Source organism: Ascaphus truei, chromosome 10 (assembly GCF_040206685.1).
Source record: "Ascaphus truei isolate aAscTru1 chromosome 10, aAscTru1.hap1, whole genome shotgun sequence".
Classification (NCBI taxonomy): domain Eukaryota; kingdom Metazoa; phylum Chordata; class Amphibia; order Anura; family Ascaphidae; genus Ascaphus; species Ascaphus truei.
The window spans coordinates 62958084-62978449 of NC_134492.1; the positions used below are offsets into that span (position 1 = coordinate 62958084).

Here is a 20366-nt window from a genome sequence, read left to right on the forward strand (position 1 = left end):
GATAATTAAACCCAAAAGATGTTATTAGGTCACCTAGAGAGAGTGTATACAGAGAAAAGAGAAGAGGTCCCAGGACAGAGCCCTGGGGTACCCCCACAGAGAGATCAATAGAGGAGGAGGAGGTATTAGCAGAAGAGACACTGAAAGTACGATGGGAGAGGTAGGATGAGATCCAGGATAGAGCTTTGTTCCGAATGCCAAGAGTATGGAGAATGTGAAGGAGAAGAGGGTGGTCCACAGTGTCAAATGCTGCAGAGAGGTCGAGTAATATGAGCAGAGTGTAATGACCACTGTCTTTGGCAGCATGGAGGTCGTCAGTTATTTTAGTTAGGGCTGTTTCTGTGGAGTGAGCAGTGCGGAAGCCAGATTGTAGAGGGTCTAGGAGAGAATAGGTGTTGAGAAAATGGAGCAAGCGAGCGAATACAAGACGTTCAAGGAGTTTAGAGGCAAAAGGCAGGAGGGAGACAGGCCGATAGTTAGAAAGACAGGTAGGGTCAAGCTTGTTGTTTTTGAGTAATGGTATGACTGTTGCATGTTTGAAGGAGGATGGAAAGGTTCCAGAGCAGAGGGAGGAGTTAAAAATGTGCGTGAGCGTAGGGATTATAGTAGGAGCAAGAGGTTTTAGGAGATGGGAGGGAATGGGGTTAAGAGGGCAAGTGGTAGAGGGAGAAGAGGCGATCAACAGCGACACATCCTCCTCTGAGACAGTGGAAAAAGAGTCAAGGAAGGCAGGAGGAGAGTTAGGAAGAGGTGTAGGATGGGAGGAAGAAACGGGATGTTCTGACGTATGGATTCCACCTTTTCCTTAAAATAGTCAGCAAAGTCCTGAGCGGAGATGGAGGAAGGAGAGGCAGCTGAGGGTGGTTTGAGTAGAGTATCAAAGACAGAGAACAGTCGGCGTGGGTTAGACTTGTGCATGTTGATTAGTGCAGAAAAGTAGGCTTGTTTAGCTTGCGAGAGGGCAGAGTTGAAACAGGATAGCATAAATTTGTAGTGAAGGAAGTCTGCGAGAGTATGAGATTTCCTCCAGAGGCGTTCAGAGGAACGAGTGGAGGAACGCAGCATGCGCGTGTGGGAATTTAACCAGGGTCTAGGGTTAAAAGGGCGAGTGCGGCAGAGAGAAAGCGGAGCATGTAGATCAAGAGAGGAGGACAAGGCAGAGTTGTAGTTCCTGACCAGTTTGTCAGGGTCTGTAGCAGAGCTTAGAGAGGAGAGGGAGGAGCGTAACGTGGATTCAAAGTCAGGTAAGTGAATAGAGCGCAGGATTCTGCAGAACCGGGGGGTAGATGGAGGTGGAGAAGGGGAGAAGCGAGATAGAGAGAATGAGATGAGGTGATGGTCAGAGAGAGGAAAAGGGGAAATGGAGAAATCAGAGAGAGAGAAGTTTTTAGTGAAAACCAGGTCTAAGTAGTGGCCATCCTTGTGGGTGCTGGCTGCAGTCCACTGTTGAAGGCCAAAAGAAGAGGTTAGAGAAAGAAAGCGGGAAGCCCAAGGGAGAGAGGAGTCATCAATGTGGCAATTGAAGTCCCCAAGGAGAAGAACAGGGGAGTCTGAGGAGAGGAAGAAAGAGAGCCAGGATTCAAAGTGAGAGAGAAAGGCAGAAGGGGGATGAGTAGAGGTAGGTGGGCGATAGATGACCGCCACATGAACAGGGAGAGGAGAGAAGATCTGGACAGTGTGAACCTCAAAGGAGGGAAAGGCAAGAGAGGGGGGAATAGGAAGAGTTCGGTAACGGCAGAGAGAGGAGAGCAGGAGCACCACGCCTCCACCCCTGCCATCAGTGCGCGGAGTGTGGGAGAAGGAAAGGCCACCGTAGGAGAGGGCAGCTTCCAGAGCAGAGTCAGACTGAGTGAGCCAGGTCTCAGTTATAGCAAAGAGAAGCAGGGAGTGAGAGAGAAAGAAGTCATGCACAGAGAAGAACTTGTTAGAGAGGGAGCGAGCATTCCAAAGGGCACAGGAGAATGGGAGAGAAGAGGGAGGGTGGCAGGGGATGGGTATGAGGTTGGAGGGGTTAACACCAGAAGGAGTAGAAGTTGTATGTGGGAGGCGAGGACGAGAGCAAGTAGAAATAAGGCAGGGACCAGGATTGGGAGAGATATCCCCAGAAGCAAGGAGGAGAAGCATGGATAGAAAGAGGATGTGTGAGGATGATTTATAGGGGTGTGTTTTAGTGCAGGGTGTATAGTTGTGTGGTGACAGAGGACGCAGGTAAGAAAGGAGTTCATGTGAACTGAGAAGTGGGGAAGAAAGGAGAGATGGAGATATATGAATAGAGTTAGAGACATAAGGAGACTGGTGGAAGGAAGTGCATAATTTGAAAATAAGTGAGGTTGCAGCCAATATAAAAAATAAAGGCGACATCACAGCAATAGTTAAGTGTTGAGATGTGCAGTCTTAGATAGATGAAATCCTCTTTTCCAACGTAGATAAAAAGCAGGAATCAGAAGCAGTAGGTGATGTCCACTTTTCCACTTCTTTTTGAACTTCCTTTTTAAACTTCATATTCTACTTGAAATATTTCTACTTACAAGCATATCTGCTTACAAGCATGGCTGCTAGCAGCAATGGCTGTTAGGAGTTTACTTATATACTTTTAGAAAGTCACCTGGTTGGCACAACAAACTTAATTAGCACATGTGAGGGTAGTTAAAGTAAATGGTTTTTCTAAGGTGGGTGTTGCCTTGCCTTGCACAAGTGTGAAAGCTGAATTAAATTAAGACACTAGGGGGATGATTTACAGACAGACAATTGGAATATGTTTTTACCTAGATAGAACTAAATACACAGCAGGGGAGGATATCAGGATAGACAGACAATTGGAATATGTTTTTACCTAGATAGAACTAAATACACAGCAGGGGAGGATATCAGGATAGACAGACAATTGGAATATGTTTTTACCTGAGGAAAGAGATGAGATGAGATGAGTGAGATGAGTGAGTGATTCAATAGTCTTCCTTCCTTTTTAAACTTCATATTCTACTTGAAACATTTCTACTTAAAAGCATATCTGCTTACAAGCATGGCTGCTAGCCATATGTATGGGTATTTCTCCTCTGTGGGATCAGTGGGTAATGATGGGTATTTCTCCTCTGTGGGATCAGCGGGTAATGATGGGTATTTCTCCTCTGTGGGATCAGCGGGTAATGATGGGTATTTCTCCTCTGTGGGATCAGCGGGTAATGATGGGTATTTCTCCTCTGTGGGATCAGCAAGTAATGATGGGTATTACTCCTCTGTGGGATCAGCGAGTAATGATGGGTATTTCTCCTCTGTGGGATCAGCGGGTAATGATGGGTATTTCTCTGTGGGATCAGCAGGTAATGATGGGTATTTCTCCTCTGTGGGATCAGCGAGTAATAATGGGTATTTCTCCTCTGTGGGATCAGCGAGTAATGATGGGTATTTCTCCTCTGTGGGATCAGCGGGTAATGATGGGTATTTCTCCTCTGTGGGATCAGCGAGTAATGATGGGTATTTCTCCTCTGGGATCAGCGGGTAAGGATGGGTATTTCTCCTCTGTGGGATCAGCGAGTAATGATGGGTATTTCTCCTCTGTGGGATCAGCGAGTAATGATGGGTATTTCTCCTCTGTGGGATCAGCGAGTAATGATGGGTATTTCTCCTCTGTGGGATCAGCAGGTAATGATGGGTATTTCTCTTCTGTGGGATCAGCAAGTAATGATGGGTTTTTCTCCTCTGTGGGATCAGTGGGTAATGATGGGTATTTCTCCTCTGTGGGATCAGCGAGTAATGATGGGTATTTCTCCTCTGTGGGATCAGCGAGTAATGATGGGTATTTCTCCTCTGTGGGATCAGCGAGTAATGATGGGTATTTCTCCTCTGTGGGATCAGCGGGTAATGATGGGTATTTCTCCTCTGTGGGATCAGCAAGTAATGATGGGTATTTCTCCTCTGTGGGATCAGCGAGTAATGATGGGTATTTCTCCTCTGTGGGATCAGCGAGTAATGATGGGTATTTCTCCTCTGTGGGATCAGCGAGTAATGATGGGTATTTCTCCTCTGTGGGATCAGCGAGTAATGATGGGTATTTCTCCTCTGTGGGATCAGCGAGTAATGATGGGTATTTCCCCTCTGTGGGGTCAGCGGATAGAAATCTGCTTAAAGTGCCTGGTTTGGATCAGAGTGATGAGGATACATGTTTTGCTTTGCCACATTTTGAGTGTCTCTGGCGTTAAACTGAAGTTATCCTCCCTACAACTCAGTTCAATAGCCTGGGCACATGGCTACTGTTCCACACGCAGCTTCACCCCTGCCAACCATGGTGGCCAGGCACTGCAATCTACTGCACCTACCCACTATCAAGGCCAGGCGCTGCCATCTATTGCACCTACCCACCATCAAGGCCAGGCACTGCCATCTACAGCTCTAACCCACCAGACTTTTGGTGGGGAGTTATCTAGGGATGAGTAACGTTTGGCTGTGTGTGTTTTTTTTAAACTTTAGGTTTATTACGTGCGGGACGTGAACGCCGGAGCCCAGGACCTCGAGATCTCCGAGGATACGGTGAGACACCCTGTCCTTCCCCCCGCCTGTGCTTCTCTTGTGTACTTGTGCCACGGCCCCTTATAGGACGAAAGGGAACTAAGGACATTGACATGTTTAAATGGAGCTTTTGACACCATTTCAGAAGAAGAAACCTTTTTTTGTCCGTCCATGGCAGTATAAACGGGGGGAATAAGCCCGGTCGGGGGGGAAGGACAAAACTTTTAACGGCTCCTTCGGCCCCCACGTGGCTCCCTGGTCTCCTCCTCACTGCAGTTATACTGTCCCACTTGTCAAGGGGGTAGGCTCTCCCCTCACGTGGATTGTTGTTTTTCTGGTACATCTGAAGGGTTCGTGCCTCCCGGTATCCGGCCAATGAGCAGGTGCCACGATTCGACGGTTGGTCAGTGGGAAGCGAACGGGTGTGGGCATTCCTGTGGTCCTACCCGAAGAGGGTCTCGCTGATGTCATTGAGAGTGAGGGTCGCGGGTACGGGCAGGGAATGTCTTCTATGGTCTTCAATGGTCTCTATGGTTTAATGAGATCCTCCGGAGAGGTCTAATGCAGCCTGCGACGACTTGCATGGCTCCTCTATTACTGCAATGTCTGTTTCTGAAGCAGGTAAGTGCCTTGTACTGATCTTGGGTATGATAACTTCTCCTGCATGGGCTAATTAGCCAATTAGTGTCTCTAACGAGCCTCCACCCACAGCTCGGCGGTAAGTCCTGCCTAACTCATATGGCTCGTGCCCGGAACAGTTTGTCCGTGTTGCCGGCTCAGCCACGCGCTCTGCGCTGTTAGTCCCTGTTGTAGGAATATGTTTCCCGGATGGTAGTCTGTTTTCGCCCAACCCTGGTGCTTCGGTCTATCCTTGTATGTTGGTACTAGCATAGTAGGGACAAGTAAGAAAGAAGGGAATGGGTTCTTACCGGTTTTACGTTTTCCTCTAGTCCCTCCATGCCAGTACAACCTGCCCTCCCTACGGGGGAATCTTGTGTCTGCTAGGCGGATAGCTGATCTGAAGAGGAGAGTCCTGTAAGAGCTGAAGGAACCTGATCTGTTGACACTTTTTGTCCACCTGGGGGGACATATTACGCATGCGTGTGCACTGCCATGAAGGGACTAGAAATGGAATCATTCCCTTTTTTTCAATAAATTTTACATGCGGCAATCCCAAGCTTTTTAATCTGGTAACCCCCTAATATATCGGGGATGTGACTCTGGGTTTCTAAGCTGTGCCAGTACCTCTGGATGATCTGTGTAATGCATCTCATCCTTTTTCTCCCCTCCACCGCTGCAGGCGACCCTCAGTTCTCTGTGCAAGGAAGAGCTGCAGGCGCTCATCGAGAAGCTGACACGAGCCACTGACGGTGAGTGAGAGGCCGGCCGGGGATTCCTGTAACACGGGGGGTGATCAGCCTTCTTTTGTTCAGGCCAATAACTGGACACAAATGTCCAGGGGCGGCCTGGATGGAGCTAGCGGTTTATTTATTTATAAATGTATTTATTTATAAAATATTTTACCAGGAAGTAATACATTGAGAGTTACCTCTCGTTTTCACGTATGTCCTGGTCACGCATGACTAGAGTTTCAACCAGGTTCCCCGTGTTGGCGCCCCTGTAACACCCTCTCTCACTCCCCTCTCTCCCCCCTATCTCACACACTCCCTGCCCGTGTTCTTTCACACCTCCAGGTCTCTCACACGCCCTCTCTATCACACACCCCCCTACCCGTGCTCTCTCACACCTCCCCCTCTCTAAGACCGACTTACTCTCACCCCCCCCCTCTCCCTCTATTTCTTTCCCCCTTCTAATCCTTCCCCCATGTATTTTCCCCTCCCCCACTCCGTCCTCCCTTTCCTCCCTCGTGTCTCTCACTCTGTCCCCTCTCTCACTCTGCCGTCCTGTCCCCCTTTACTCTGTCATTCCCTCCTTCACACTTTCCCCCCCTGCTCACTCACCTCTCCCCCCTCCTCTCTCACTCAATTCCCCCTAAGGGGTCATTCCGCATGCCACGGGCCGCCCTCCTGTGACGTGTTTTTTATTCCAGTGCGACCCCAAGTTACTTTCCTACCTGATTTTATCATGTGCGATTTATCCCACCGCTGCTCATATGTACGGATCTTTATCTAGCGCCAGCTATGTGTATACTGACAGACGAGACCGGAGTAGGGAATTGGAGATCAGGGTTTCAGGTTCATTCGCTCTGATCCTAAATGGGGCCAAATGCAGGTTTTTTTTCCCATTGACTGACACCGGTCTCCAGTTTTAAATGGGATGATGCCGGCCCCGCTGCAGATCTTTACATGATCAGGGTTGAGAGACTCTTATTTAATTTTTTTTCTAAACACCTTTTCTGTATCTTTGTACCATTTCCAGTCCTGAGATACCAAGCCCCAAAAAGGAAGGTCCAGGGGATTGTATTAAAACGGCTGGCAGAATTTCCTACGCCACCTACAGAAACTTAATACAAACAATATAAAAAAATATCGATATCTTCAGCTGTATAATTGTTTTGAAAAAGACAAAAAGCTTGTGTTCAGGGAAAAAAAAAACCCAAAGAGGTATATTTATTGGGGGTGGTATATTTATCGGGGTGGTCCCTTTCTCTGATGTGTTTTGGATTTTTGTAAAAGAAAAAAAATGGAATTTATTTTTCAAATCTTGGTTGCATTTTTGAAAACTTCAAATTTACGGCCAACATATTTTTGTGATTTTAATTTAAAAAAGAAGCCGCAAACAACAAACACAAATGAAACAAACAACGCTAATAAAAAGAAACCCAAGATGAGGACTTTTGTGGGGGGTTTCGCTCGAAATTTCGCTCCGATTGGAAAACATCCGAAGTTCGAATCGTACTTCAAACCCGCAAAGTCCATATTTCCAACCCGCAAAGTCCCTATTTCCAACCCGCAAAGTCCCTATTTCCAACCCGCAAAGTCCCTATTTCCAACCCGCAAAGTCCCTATTTCCAACCCGCAAAGTCCCTATTTCCAACCCGCAAAGTCCCTATTTCCAACCCGCAAAGTCCCTATTTCCAACCCGCAAAGTCCCTATTTCCAACCCGCAAAGTCCCTATTTCCAACCCGCAAAGTCCCTATTTCCAACCCGCAAAGTCCCTATTTCCAACCCGCAAAGTCCCTATTTCCAACCCGCAAAGTCCCTATTTCCAACCCGCAAAGTCCCTATTTCCAACCCGCAAAGTCCCTATTTCCAACCCGCAAAGTCCCTATTTCCAACCCGCAAAGTCCCTATTTCCAACCCGCAAAGTTCCTATTTCCAACCCGCAAAGTCCCTATTTCCAACCCGCAAAGTCCCTATTTCCAACCCGCAAAGTCCCTATTTCCAACCCGCAAAGTCCCTATTTCCAACCCGCAAAGTCCCTATTTCCAACCCGCAAAGTCCCTATTTCCAACCCGCAAAGTCCCTATTTCCAACCCGCAAAGTCCCTATTTCCAACCCGCAAAGTTCCTATTTCCAACCCGCAAAGTTCCTATTTCCAACCCGCAAAGTCCCTATTTCCAACCCGCAAAGTCCCTATTTCCAACCCGCAAAGTCCCTATTTCCAACCCGCAAAGTCCCTATTTCCAACCCGCAAAGTCCCTATTTCCAACCCGCAAAGTCCCTATTTCCAACCCGCAAAGTCCCTATTTCCAACCCGCAAAGTCCCTATTTCCAACCCGCAAAGTCCCTATTTCCAACCCGCAAAGTCCCTATTTCCAACCCGCAAAGTCCCTATTTCCAACCCGCAAAGTCCCTATTTCCAACCCGCAAAGTTCCTATTTCCAACCCGCAAAGTTCCTATTTCCAACCCGCAAAGTTCCTATTTCCAACCCGCAAAGTCCCTATTTCCAACCCGCAAAGTCCCTATTTCCAACCCGCAAAGTCCCTATTTCCAACCCGCAAAGTCCCTATTTCCAACCCGCAAAGTCCCTATTTCCAACCCGCAAAGTCCCTATTTCCAACCCGCAAAGTCCCTATTTCCAACCCGCAAAGTCCCTATTTCCAACCCGCAAAGTCCCTATTTCCAACCCGCAAAGTCTCTATTTCCAACCAGCAAAGTTCCTATTTCCAACCCGCAAAGTCCCTATTTCCAACCCGCGCCCTCAACAATTACAGATAAATAGGAGGTGGTCGTTCCGTGCGCACGGCGAGATTTCTGCCATGCCACCTTTTGGGGGATTTAGAAAGAAATGATGGGGGGGGGGGGGTTGCAGTTTCTTTTAGTTTGATATTGTTCTTACCAAATCCCGATCTGAATGTTTCAATCTCTCCGGCAGGTCTGAGCCGCCCTCTGCCGGACCCGAAACGGTCACATCACGCGTTGCAAGAAGCGCTTGGCGACCCGGCGAACGGAGATTCTGCTTCCAAACACCTGAAGCAACAGGTCAGCGAACCTTTCAGAGACCGCAGCGGGTACCGCTAAACCTGCAACCTCCTCCTGGGGACATCGCCAACCAGCCAACGGTTTAGTGAGAACCAGATAATCACAGTCCCATATAGCGCGGGCCAATCAAATCGTGTCAATTTGCGTCTGTTGTTAAAAGAGCGCTCCAAGAGAGTATGTTTTGTATTTTTATACAGGTTTGTAGCAGGGGGTCTCTAGATCAGAACCGTGTTGATTTCACTTCCGGGGACCCCCTGCTTACCAAGATGCTCATCTCCGTAGGCGCTGCCGGTATCTCTGCGCAGTTAAAGCTCCCGCGTCACATGGGCCAATAGGAAGCCGCAAGGGATTGTGTCACGGCTTCCTATTGGCCCTCAGAACACGGAACGTTTAAAGCACCATATTGTGAGCCCAGGCAGGGCTCTTACCTCCAGCACCCACGGAGGTAGGTATCTCGGGAGCAGGGGTCCCCCCCAGAGCTGAAATTAACGTGGTTCAGCCCCCTGCTACAAACCTATATAACATAAACAGTGTCGCTTGGAGTGCTCTATTAACACCGATTTAACACAGATTTTAATTATATGAAAATAAACACAGATTTCCCAAACGAAATCAACGCCAGAAACCAGAATCCCTAATTATTTGTAAGGTCTGGTCATTAGAGAAAGTACTTCAAATAATCGTGCAGAGACATCTGTATTACATGCAGGGAGTTAGTCTTATAAATGGGACATTGCTCCTTTTTTAATTTGAAATTGTCACGTTGAAGGACCCCTTGAGTTCCACCTTGGTTTCCTTTATTAGGCAGCTCGCGATCCGGCTTTGTTACTTTGCACGTTTCTTCTGCAGAAGTGTTGAATAAAGAAAGTGAGACAAGATTACTGTAGCTAAATAATCGGGGAGGTTCTGGGCAGAGGTGCGTATTGGTAGATAAAGCCAGGGGCGTATTGTAGGCAAATATCGTCCCACGCGTTTTTCTCTCCTACCGACCCTCATACGTCGCGATGGCATTTCACATTGTCCTGGCATCGTGCCGTTGTGGCGGCATTTGACAAGTCGCCATGCGGACGCGATGCTGCAGGAGGAGGGGCCTCTCCGGAGAAGGTAAGAGATGCTAGCCTGTAACCGCTGGGCTCGGTGCAGTGGGGTGTGAAGGTCCCCTCAGTGCTGATCCGGTCCGGGGACTCCGCAGCTCCCACCTCTGGTCGGACGGATGTTGGACCCAGTTTACAGGCAGTGACAGGAGGAGGGAGAGGTGGCCCACAAGGACCAGCCCGAATGCCCGATAGGCCAGTCCGGCCCTGGATAAAGCCACATTGGGAAGCTTAATAGCAAGAGGTAAGGACGGGATATTTTGTATGGTGTAATGACCCCGCTACTGTCCCCCAGGCATCTATTCTAGGACACTTGGACAGTTTGGGGTTGCTGGGCCCGGCTCGCTGTTTCGTGGAGTTCGGGGCCGGACGCGGGAAGCTGTCCCACTGGGTGAATGTCGCTACGCAAGAGGCCGAAAACGTTCACTTCCTGCTGGTGGAGAGAGCGTCCACGCGATTTAAGGTGCGTCAGAAGGAAGGGCCGCTGTGTCGTGTAATGTTCCCGCAGATATTAAATGCCCCTACGTGTGTTCGGGTAACTTGAGCACGGATAAACTGCTGACGTGTTCCTCTATTGTCCTCTGAAAACAGGTCGACGGGAAGCAGAGAAGCGCGACCTTCCAGAGGCTTCATGTCGACATTCAGCACCTGTGTTTAGGTGCGTCTCGTGTCACGTCGGCCATTCGTGGATAGAGACGTGACCCAGGGCGCGCTAGGACATTTTGTCGCTGCAGGTGCTCTGCCGCCGCCGCCGCCACTGTTTCAACCATAACCTCACCCATAATGATAACGCTAATCGTTACCCTAAAATCCTTAACCCCTTATCCTAAAACCCATAAACCCTAACCCCCTAATCATACCTCTTATTTGAACAAAGCTTAACCCCAACCCTTTACCCACAAACCCTAACCCCCTAACCTTACCCGTCTCCCTTAAAAGCGCTAGCATTAACCCCTTAGCCTTAAACCCTTAACCTTACCCACGTTCCCTAATCGTACCTCTTACTCTAAAAAAATTAACACTAACCCCTTACCCTAAATCCCCTAACCTTATCCCTTACCCTAAATCCCCTAACCTTAACTCCTTATCCTAAAACCCCAAACCTTAACCCCTTATCCTAAAACCCCTAACCTTGACCCCTTATCCTAAAACCCCTAACCTTAACCCCTTACCCTAAATCCCCTAACCTTATCCCTTACCCTAAATCCCCTAACCTTAACCCCTTACCCTAAATCCCCTAACCTTAACCCCTCAGCCTTAATTCCCTAACCTTAACCCCTCACCCTAAATCCCCTAACCTTAACCCCTCACCCTAAATCCCCTAACCTTAACCCCTCACCCTAAATCCCCTAACCTTAACCCCTCACCCTAAATCCCCTAACCTTAACCCCTCACCCTAAATCCCCTAACCTTGACCCCTCACCCTAAATCCCCTAACCTTAACCCCTCACCCTAAATCCCCTAACCTTAAACCCATAGCCTTACCCTTTACCCTAAAATCCCCAAGTTTGCCTTTACGCTAAAACCCCTAACCCCCTAACCTTATCCCTTACCCTAAAACTCCTAATCTTACCCCTTACCATAAAACCCCTAACATTAACCCACTAATCTTGCCCCTTACCCTAAAACCTCTAACCTTAACCCCTTATCCTAAAACCCCTAAAGCTAACGCTAATCACCTTAGGGGCTAACGCCTGACAGCCTTCAGCGACTGAACGGCGGCGGTGGCGGCGACGAAAGGTCCCGTTGCGAGCCCAGGGCCCTGAGGGTAGCTGGGACGCAGTGTGGGTCCCCGATGGTAGCTAGGACATTAGTAGTCTTCGCTCATGATCCCGCTTGTCGTTATCAGAGCGCGTCCCCGTGCTGGAGCAGGAGAAGCTGCCCGTGGTCGGAGTTGGGAAACACGTGTGCGGAGCTGCGACAGGTCAGTGCTTGTCCTGTAACTCGGCCGCGGGGAGGTCAGTGCTTGTCCTGTAACTCGGCCGCAGGGCGGGGAGGTCAGTGCTTGTCCTGTAACTCGGCCGCGGGGAGGTCAGTGCATGTCCTGTAACTCGGCCGCGGGGCGGGGAGGTCAGTGCTTGTCCTGTAACTCGGCCGCAGGGCGGGGAGGTCAGTGCGAGTCCTGTAACTTGGCCGCAGGGCGGGGAGGTCAGTGCCAGTCCTGTAACTCGGCCGCGGGGAGGTCAGTGCGAGTCCTGTAACTTGGCAGCAGGGCGGGGAAGTCAGTGCTTGTCCTGTAACTCGGCCGCAGGGCGGGGAGGTCAGTGCTTGTCCTGTAACTCGGCCGCAGGGCGGGGAGGTCAGTGCTTGTCCTGTAACTCGGCCGCGGGGAGGTCAGTGCGAGTCCTGTAACTCGGCCGCAGGGCGGGGTGGTCAGTGCCAGTCCTGTAACTCGGCCGCGGGGAGGTCAGTGCGAGTCCTGTAACTTGGCCGCAGGGCGGGGAGGTCAGTGCTTGTCCTGTAACTCGGCCGCAGGGCGGGGAGGTCAGTGCGAGTCCTGTAACTCGGCCGCAGGGCGGGGAGGTCAGTGCGAGATCTGTAACTCGGCCGCAGGGCGGGGAGGTCAGTGCATGTCCTGTAACTTGGCCGCAGGGCGGGGAGGTCAGTGCGAGTCCTGTAACTTGCAGGGCGGGGAGGTCAGTGCGAGTCCTGTAACTCGGCCGCAGGGCGGGGAGGTCAGTGCGAGTCCTGTAACTTGCAGGGCGGGGAGGTCAGTGCGAGTCCTGTAACTTGGCCGCAGGGCGGGGAGGTCAGTGCGAGATCTGTAACTCGGCCGCAGGGCGGGGAGGTCAGTGCATGTCCTGTAACTTGGCCGCAGGGCGGGGAGGTCAGTGCGAGTCCTGTAACTTGCAGGGCGGGGAGGTCAGTGCGAGTCCTGTAACTCGGCCGCAGGGCGGGGAGGTCAGTGCGAGTCCTGTAACTTGCAGGGCGGGGAGGTCAGTGTGAGTCCTGTAACTTGCAGGGCGGGGAGGTCAGTGTGAGTCCTGTAACTTGCAGGGCGGGGAGGTCAGTGCGAGTCCTGTAACTTGGCCGCGGGGCGGGGAGGTCAGTGCGAGTCCTGTAACTTGGCCGCAGGGCGGGGAGGTCAGTGTGAGTCCTGTAACTTGGCCGCGGGGCGGGGAGGTCAGTGCGAGTCCTGTAACTTGGCCGCAGGGCGGGGAGGTCAGTGCGAGTCCTGTAACTCGGCCGCAGGGCGGGGAGGTCAGTGCGAGTCCTGTAACTCGGCCGCAGGGCGGGGAGGTCAGTGCGAGTCCTGTAACTCGGCCGCAGGGCGGGGAGGTCAGTGCGAGTCCTGTAACTCGGCCGCAGGGCGGGAAGGTCAGTTCGAGTCCTGTAATTCGGCCGCAGGGCGGGGAGGTCAGTGCGAGTCCTGTAACTCTTGCCGCAGGGCGGGGAGGTCAGTGCGAGTCCTGTAACTCGGCCGCAGGGCGGGGAGGTCAGTGCGAGTCCTTTAACTCGGCCGCAGGGCGGGGAGGTCAGTGCGAGTCCTGTAACTTGGCCACAGGGCGGGGAGGTCAGTGCGAGTCCTGTAACTCGGCCGCAGGACGGGAAGGTCAGTGCGAGTACTGTAATTCGGCCGCAGGGCGGGGAGGTCAGTGCGAGTCCTGTAACTCTTGCCGCAGGGCGGGGAGGTCAGTGCCAGTCCTGTAACTCGGCCGCAGGGCGGGGAGGTCAGTGCGAGTCCTTTAACTCGGCCGCAGGGCGGGGAGGTCAGTGCGAGTCCTGTAACTCGGCCGCAGGACGGGAAGGTCAGTGCGAGTACTGTAATTCGGCCGCAGGGCGGGGAGGTCAGTGCGAGTCCTGTAACTTGGCCGCAGGGCGGGGAGGTCAGTGCGAGTCCTGTAATTCGGCCGCAGGGCGGGGAAGTCAGTGCGAGTCCTGTAACTTGGCCGCAGGGCGGGGAGGTCAGTGCGAGTCCTGTAACGTGGCCGCAGGGCGGGGAGGTCAGTGCGAGTCCTGTAACGTGGCCGCAGGGCAGGGAGGTCAGTGCCAGTCCTGGAGCTCGGCCGCAGGGCGGGGAGGTCAGTGCGAGTCCTGTAACTCGGCCGCAGGGCGGGGAGGTCAGTGCGAGTCCTGTAACTCTTGCCGCAGGGCGGGGAGGTCAGTGCGTGTCCTGTAACTCTTGCCGCAGGGCAGGGAGGTCAGTGCCAGTCCTGTAACTCGGCCGCAGGGCAGGGAGGTCAGTGCCAGTCCTGTAACTCGGCCGCAGGGCGGGGAGGTCAGTGCGAGTCCTGTAACTCGGCCGCAGGGCGGGGAGGTCAGTGCGAGTCCTGTAACTCGGCCGCAGGGCGGGGAGGTCAGTGCGAGTCCTGTAACTCGGCCGCGGGGCGGGGAGGTCAGTGCGAGTCCTGTAACTTGGCCGCGGGGCGGGGAGGTCAGTGCGAGTCCTGTAACTCGGCCGCAGGGCGGGGAGGTCAGTGCGAGTCCTGTAACTCGGCCGCAGGGCGGGGAGGTCAGTGCGAGTCCTGTAACTTGGCCGCAGGGCGGGGAGGTCAGTGCGAGTCCTGTAACTTGGCTGCAGGGCGGGGAGGTCAGTGCGAGTACTGTAACTCGGCCGCAGGGCGGGGAGGTCAGTGCAAGTCCTGTAACTCGGCCGCAGGGCGGGAAGGTCAGTGCGAGTCCTGTAACTCGGCCGCAGGGCGGGGAGGTCAGTGCGAGTCCTGTAACTTGCAGGGCGGGGAGGTCAGTGCGAGTCCTGTAACTCGGCCGCAGGGCGGGGAGGTCAGTGCGAGTCCTTTAACTCGGCCGCAGGGCGGGGAGGTCAGTGCGAGTCCTGTAACTTGGCCACAGGGCGGGGAGGTCAGTGCGAGTCCTGTAACTCGGCCGCAGGACGGGAAGGTCAGTGCGAGTACTGTAATTCGGCCGCAGGGCGGGGAGGTCAGTGCGAGTCCTGTAACTCTTGCCGCAGGGCGGGGAGGTCAGTGCCAGTCCTGTAACTCGGCCGCAGGGCGGGGAGGTCAGTGCGAGTCCTTTAACTCGGCCGCAGGGCGGGGAGGTCAGTGCGAGTCCTGTAACTCGGCCGCAGGACGGGAAGGTCAGTGCGAGTACTGTAATTCGGCCGCAGGGCGGGGAGGTCAGTGCGAGTCCTGTAACTTGGCCGCAGGGCGGGGAGGTCAGTGCGAGTCCTGTAATTCGGCCGCAGGGCGGGGAAGTCAGTGCGAGTCCTGTAACTTGGCCGCAGGGCGGGGAGGTCAGTGCGAGTCCTGTAACGTGGCCGCAGGGCGGGGAGGTCAGTGCGAGTCCTGTAACGTGGCCGCAGGGCAGGGAGGTCAGTGCCAGTCCTGGAGCTCGGCCGCAGGGCGGGGAGGTCAGTGCGAGTCCTGTAACTCGGCCGCAGGGCGGGGAGGTCAGTGCGAGTCCTGTAACTCTTGCCGCAGGGCGGGGAGGTCAGTGCGTGTCCTGTAACTCTTGCCGCAGGGCAGGGAGGTCAGTGCCAGTCCTGTAAATCGGCCGCAGGGCAGGGAGGTCAGTGCCAGTCCTGTAACTCGGCCGCAGGGCGGGGAGGTCAGTGCGAGTCCTGTAACTCGGCCGCAGGGCGGGGAGGTCAGTGCGAGTCCTGTAACTCGGCCGCAGGGCGGGGAGGTCAGTGCGAGTCCTGTAACTCGGCCGCGGGGCGGGGAGGTCAGTGCGAGTCCTGTAACTTGGCCGCGGGGCGGGGAGGTCAGTGCGAGTCCTGTAACTCGGCCGCAGGGCGGGGAGGTCAGTGCGAGTCCTGTAACTCGGCCGCAGGGCGGGGAGGTCAGTGCGAGTCCTGTAACTTGGCCGCAGGGCGGGGAGGTCAGTGCGAGTCCTGTAACTTGGCTGCAGGGCGGGGAGGTCAGTGCGAGTACTGTAACTCGGCCGCAGGGCGGGGAGGTCAGTGCAAGTCCTGTAACTCGGCCGCAGGGCGGGAAGGTCAGTGCGAGTCCTGTAACTCGGCCGCAGGGCGGGGAGGTCAGTGCGAGTCCTGTAACTTGCAGGGCGGGGAGGTCAGTGCGAGTCCTGTAACTTGGCCGCGGGGCGGGAGGTCAGTGCGAGTCCTGTAACGTGGCCGCAGGGTGGGGAGGTCAGTGCGAGTCCTGTAACTTGGCCGCAGGGCGGGGAGGTCAGTGCGAGTCCTGTAACTCGGCCGCAGGGCGGGGAGGTCAGTGCGAGTCCTGTAACTCGGCCGCAGGGCGGGGAGGTCAGTGTGAGTCCTGTAACGTGGCCGCGGGGCGGGAGGTCAGTGCAAGTCCTGTAACTTGCAGGGCGGGGAGGTCAGTGCGAGTCCTGTAACTTGCAGGGCGGGGAGGTCAGTGTGAGTCCTGTAACGTGGCCGCAGGGCGGGGAGGTCAGTGCGAGTCCTGTAACTTGGCCGCAGGGCGGGGAGGTCAGTGCGAGTCCTGTAACTCGGCCGCAGGGCGGGGAGGTCAGTGCGAGTCCTGTAACTCGGCCGCGGGGCGGGGAGGTCAGTGCAAGTCCTGTAACTTGGCCGCGGGGCGGGGAGGTCAGTGCTAGTCCTGTAACTCGGCCGCAGGGCGGGGAGGTCAGTGCGTGTCCTGTAACTCGGCCGCAGGGCGGGGAGGTCAGTGCTAGTCCTGTAACTCGGCCGCAGGGCGGGAGGTCAGTGCGAGTCCTGTAACTCAGCCGCAGGGCGGGGAGGTCAGTGCCAGTCCTGTAACTCGGCCGCAGGGCGGGAAGGTCAGTGCCAGTCCTGTAACTCGGCCGCAGGGCGGGGAGGTCAGTGCGAGTCCTGTAACTCGGCAGCAGGGCGGGGAGGTCAGTGCGAGTCCTGTAACTTGGCCGCAGGGCGGGGAGGTCAGTGCGAGTCCTGTAACTCGGCCGCAGGGCGGGGAGGTCAGTGCCAGTCCTGTAACTCGGCCGCAGGGCAGGGAGGTCAGTGCGAGTCCTGTAACTCGGCCGCAGGGCGGGGAGTTCAGTGCGAGTCCTGTAACGTGGCCGCAGGGCGGGGGTGCGAGTCCTGTAACTCGGCCGCAGGGCGGGGAGGTCAGTGCGAGTCCTGTAACGTGGCCGCAGGGCGGGGAGGTCAGTGCGAGTCCTGTAACTCGGCCGCAGGGCGGGGAGGTCAGTGCGAGTCCTGTAACTCGGCCGCAGGGCGGGGAGGTCAGTGCGAGTCCTGTAACGTGGCCGCAGGGCGGGAAGGTCAGTGCGAGTCCTGTAATTCGGCCGCAGGGCGGGGAGGTCAGTGCGAGTCCTGTAACTTGGCCACAGGGCGGGGAGGTCAGTGCGAGTCCTGTAACTCTTGCCACAGGGCGGGGAGGTCAGTGCGAGTCCTGTAACTCGGCCGCAGGGCGGGGAGGTCAGTGTGAGTCCTGTAACTCGGCCGCAGGGCGGGGAGGTCAGTGCGAGTCCTGTAACTTGGCCGCAGGGAAGGGAGGTCAGTGCGAGTCCTTTAACTCGGCCGCAGGGCGGGGAGGTCAGTGCGAGTCCTGTAACTCGGCCGCAGGACGGGAAGGTCAGTGCGAGTCCTGTAATTCGGCCGCAGGGCGGGAAGGTCAGTGCGAGTCCTGTAACGTGGCCGCAGGGCGGGGAGGTCAGTGCGAGACCTGTAACGTGGCCGCAGGGCGGGGAGGTCAGTGCGAGTCCTGTAACGTGGCCGCAGGGCGGGGGTGCGAGTCCTGTAACTCGGCCGCAGGGCGGGGAGGTCAGTGCGAGTCCTGTAACGTGGCCGCAGGGCGGGGAGGTCAGTGCGAGTCCTGTAACGTGGCCGCAGGGCGGGGGTGCGAGTCCTGTAACTCGGCCGCAGGGCGGGGAGGTCAGTGCGAGTCCTGTAATTCGGCCGCAGGGCGGGGAGGTCAGTGCCAGTCCTGTAACTCGGCCGCAGGGCGGGGAGGTCAGTGTGAGTCCTGTAACTCGGCCGCAGGGCGGGGAGGTCAGTGCGAGTCCTTTAACTCGGCCGCAGGGCGGGGAGGTCAGTGCGAGTCCTGTAACTCGGCCGCAGGACGGGAAGGTCAGTGCGAGTCCTGTAATTCGGCCGCAGGGCGGGGAGGTCAGTGCGAGACCTGTAACTTGGCCGCAGGGCGGGGAGGTCAGTGCGAGTCCTGTAACTCGGCCGCAGGGCGGGGAGGTCAGTGCAAGTCCTGTAATTCGGCCGCAGGGCGGGGAGGTCAGTGCAAGTCCTGTAACTCTTGCCGCAGGGCGGGGAGGTCAGTGCCAGTCCTGTAACTCGGCCGCAGGGCAGGGAGGTCAGTGCCAGTCCTGTAACTCGGCCGCAGGGCGGGGAGGTCAGTGCGAGTCCTGTAACTCGGCCGCAGGGCGGGGAGGTCAGTGCGAGTCCTGTAACGTGGCCGCAGGGCGGGGAGGTCAGTGCGAGTCCTGTAACGTGGCCGCAGGGCGGGGAGGTCAGTGCGAGTCCTGTAACTCGGCCGCAGGGCGGGGAGGTCAGTGCGAGTCCTGTAACGTGGCCGCAGGGCGGGGAGGTCAGTGCGAGTCCTGTAACGTGGCCGCAGGGCGGGGAGGTCAGTGCGAGTCCTGTAACTCAGCCGCAGGGCGGGGAGGTCAGTGCTAGTCCTGTAACTCGGCCGCAGGGCGAGGAGGTCAGTGCGAGTCCTGTAACTCGGCCGCAGGCCGGGGAGGTCAGTGCGAGTCCTGTAACTCGGCCGCAGGGCGGGGAGTCCAGTGCGAGTCCTGTAACGTGGCCGCAGGGCGGGGAGGTCAGTGCGAGTCCTGTAACATGGCCGCAGGGCGGGGAGGTCAGTGCGACTCCTGTAATTCGGCCGCAGGGCGGGGAGGTCAATGCGAGTCCTGTAACTCGGTCGCAGGGCGGGGAGGTCAGTGCGAGTCCTGTAATTTGGCCGCAGGGCGGGGAGGTCAGTGCGAGTCCAGTACCTCGGCCGCAGGGCGGGGAGGTCAATGCGAGTCCTGTAACTCGGTCGCAGGGCGGGGAGGTCAGTGCGAGTCCTGTAATTTGGCCGCAGGGCGGGGAGGTCAGTGCGAGTCCTGTAACTCGGCCGCAGGGCGGGGAGGTCAGTGCGAGTCCTGTAACTCGGCCGCAGGGCGGGGAGGTCAGTGCTAGTCCTGTAACTCGGCCGCAGGGCGGGGAGTTCAGTGCGAGTCCTGTAACGTGGCCGCAGGGCGGGGAGGTCAGTGCGAGTCCTGTAACGTGGCCGCAGGGCGGGGAGGTCAGTGCGAGTCCTGTAACGTGGCCGCAGGGCGGGGAGGTCAGTGCGAGTCCTGTAACTCGGCCGCAGGGCGGGGAGGTCAGTGCGAGTCCTGTAACGTGGCCGCAGGGCGGGGAGGTCAGTGCGAGTCCTGTAACGTGGCCGCAGGGCGGGGAGGTCAGTGCGAGTCCTGTAATGTGGCCGCGGGGCGGGGAGGTCAGTGCTAGTCCTGTAACTCGGCCGCAGGGCGGGGAGGTCAGTGCGAGTCCTGTAACTTGGCCGCAGGGCGGGGAGGTCAGTGCTAGTCCTGTAACTCGGCCGCAGGGCGAGGAGGTCAGTGCGAGTCCTGTAACTTGGCCGCAGGGCGGGGAGGTCAGTGCAAGTCCTGTAACTCGGCCGCAGGGCGGGGAGGTCAGTGCGAGTCCTGTAACTTGGCCGCAGGGCGGGGAGGTCAGTGCGAGTCCTGTAATGTGGCCGCGGGGCGGGGAGGTCAGTGCGAGTCCTGTAACGTGGCCGCAGGGCGGGATCTGGCAGACGGATTTATACTGGGGAGGTGCTGGGTTTGAGTCCTTTTAATAAAGCAATAGGAGAGATTATACCTAAGCTGTATGTCAGAAAGAAACCGATCCCCTTGGGGGAAAAGCACCAATTGTGTGCACACTACCATAGGAAATGTATGGGCTAAATAGCCGTCTGTGAGTAGGGTTACTGACTCTGCACTTCTTTAACCCAGGCTGTACTGAAAAACTTGTGTAATGCGGCAGGTATAAGCTTTTAGGGGTCCCATGTTATAATGAATAAGAAGTAAATGGTGACACTGTGTGCTCATTTGCATGTCATTTCCCAGAATCCTTGGCTGCCGTGGAAGCACATTGTATGCCGCGCAAGGCATCTGCAGCTCTCTCCTCTCTCCCTGCTTCATCAGGCTGCGTTCACGTGCGCGGCGCACATCGCCTAGGCTTGTTTTTTTATAACAATCAATGCTTTATTGCAAACGGACACACAATGTTAAAAATGAAAAAACTTGGATATGTGCGCCGCGCATGTGAACGCAGCTGATGCCGGGTAAGTCCTCGCACGGCTGCCATTTCGCGATCCCGCTTATAGCGCGATCCTGGTTATTACGCAGTCTTATTATGTGGACCCCCAGCACCGCGTTATAACACATGTGCGTGCGTGCGTGTGTGTGTGTGTGTGTGTGTGTGTGTGTGTGTGTGTGTGTATATATATCTCCCCTTGAGTGATCGGTATTAATGCAATAAGTTGAAAGGTTTAAATCTTTTATTCCTAACTGTAAAA

General features: G+C 55.5%; 1 protein-coding gene across 3 annotated transcripts in view; it reads left to right on the forward strand.

Moving 5' to 3' along the window:
• Nucleotides 1–20366, forward strand: part of TRMT13 (tRNA methyltransferase 13) — a 47344-nt gene that overhangs the window by 13887 nt on the left and 13091 nt on the right. For 2 of the 3 annotated variants that reach the window (XM_075617089.1, XM_075617088.1), the window contains 6 exons: nucleotides 4468–4527; nucleotides 5807–5876; nucleotides 8787–8893; nucleotides 10283–10450; nucleotides 10579–10645; nucleotides 11837–11911. In XM_075617089.1, coding sequence (XP_075473204.1) covers nucleotides 4468–4527; nucleotides 5807–5876; nucleotides 8787–8893; nucleotides 10283–10450; nucleotides 10579–10645; nucleotides 11837–11911 — 547 coding nt within the window. Of the gene's footprint in view, nucleotides 1–4467; nucleotides 4528–5806; nucleotides 5877–8786; nucleotides 8894–10282; nucleotides 10451–10578; nucleotides 10646–11836; nucleotides 11912–19914; nucleotides 20234–20366 lie in introns of those variants that run through there. The other variant, XM_075617091.1, reaches the window with a different exon arrangement.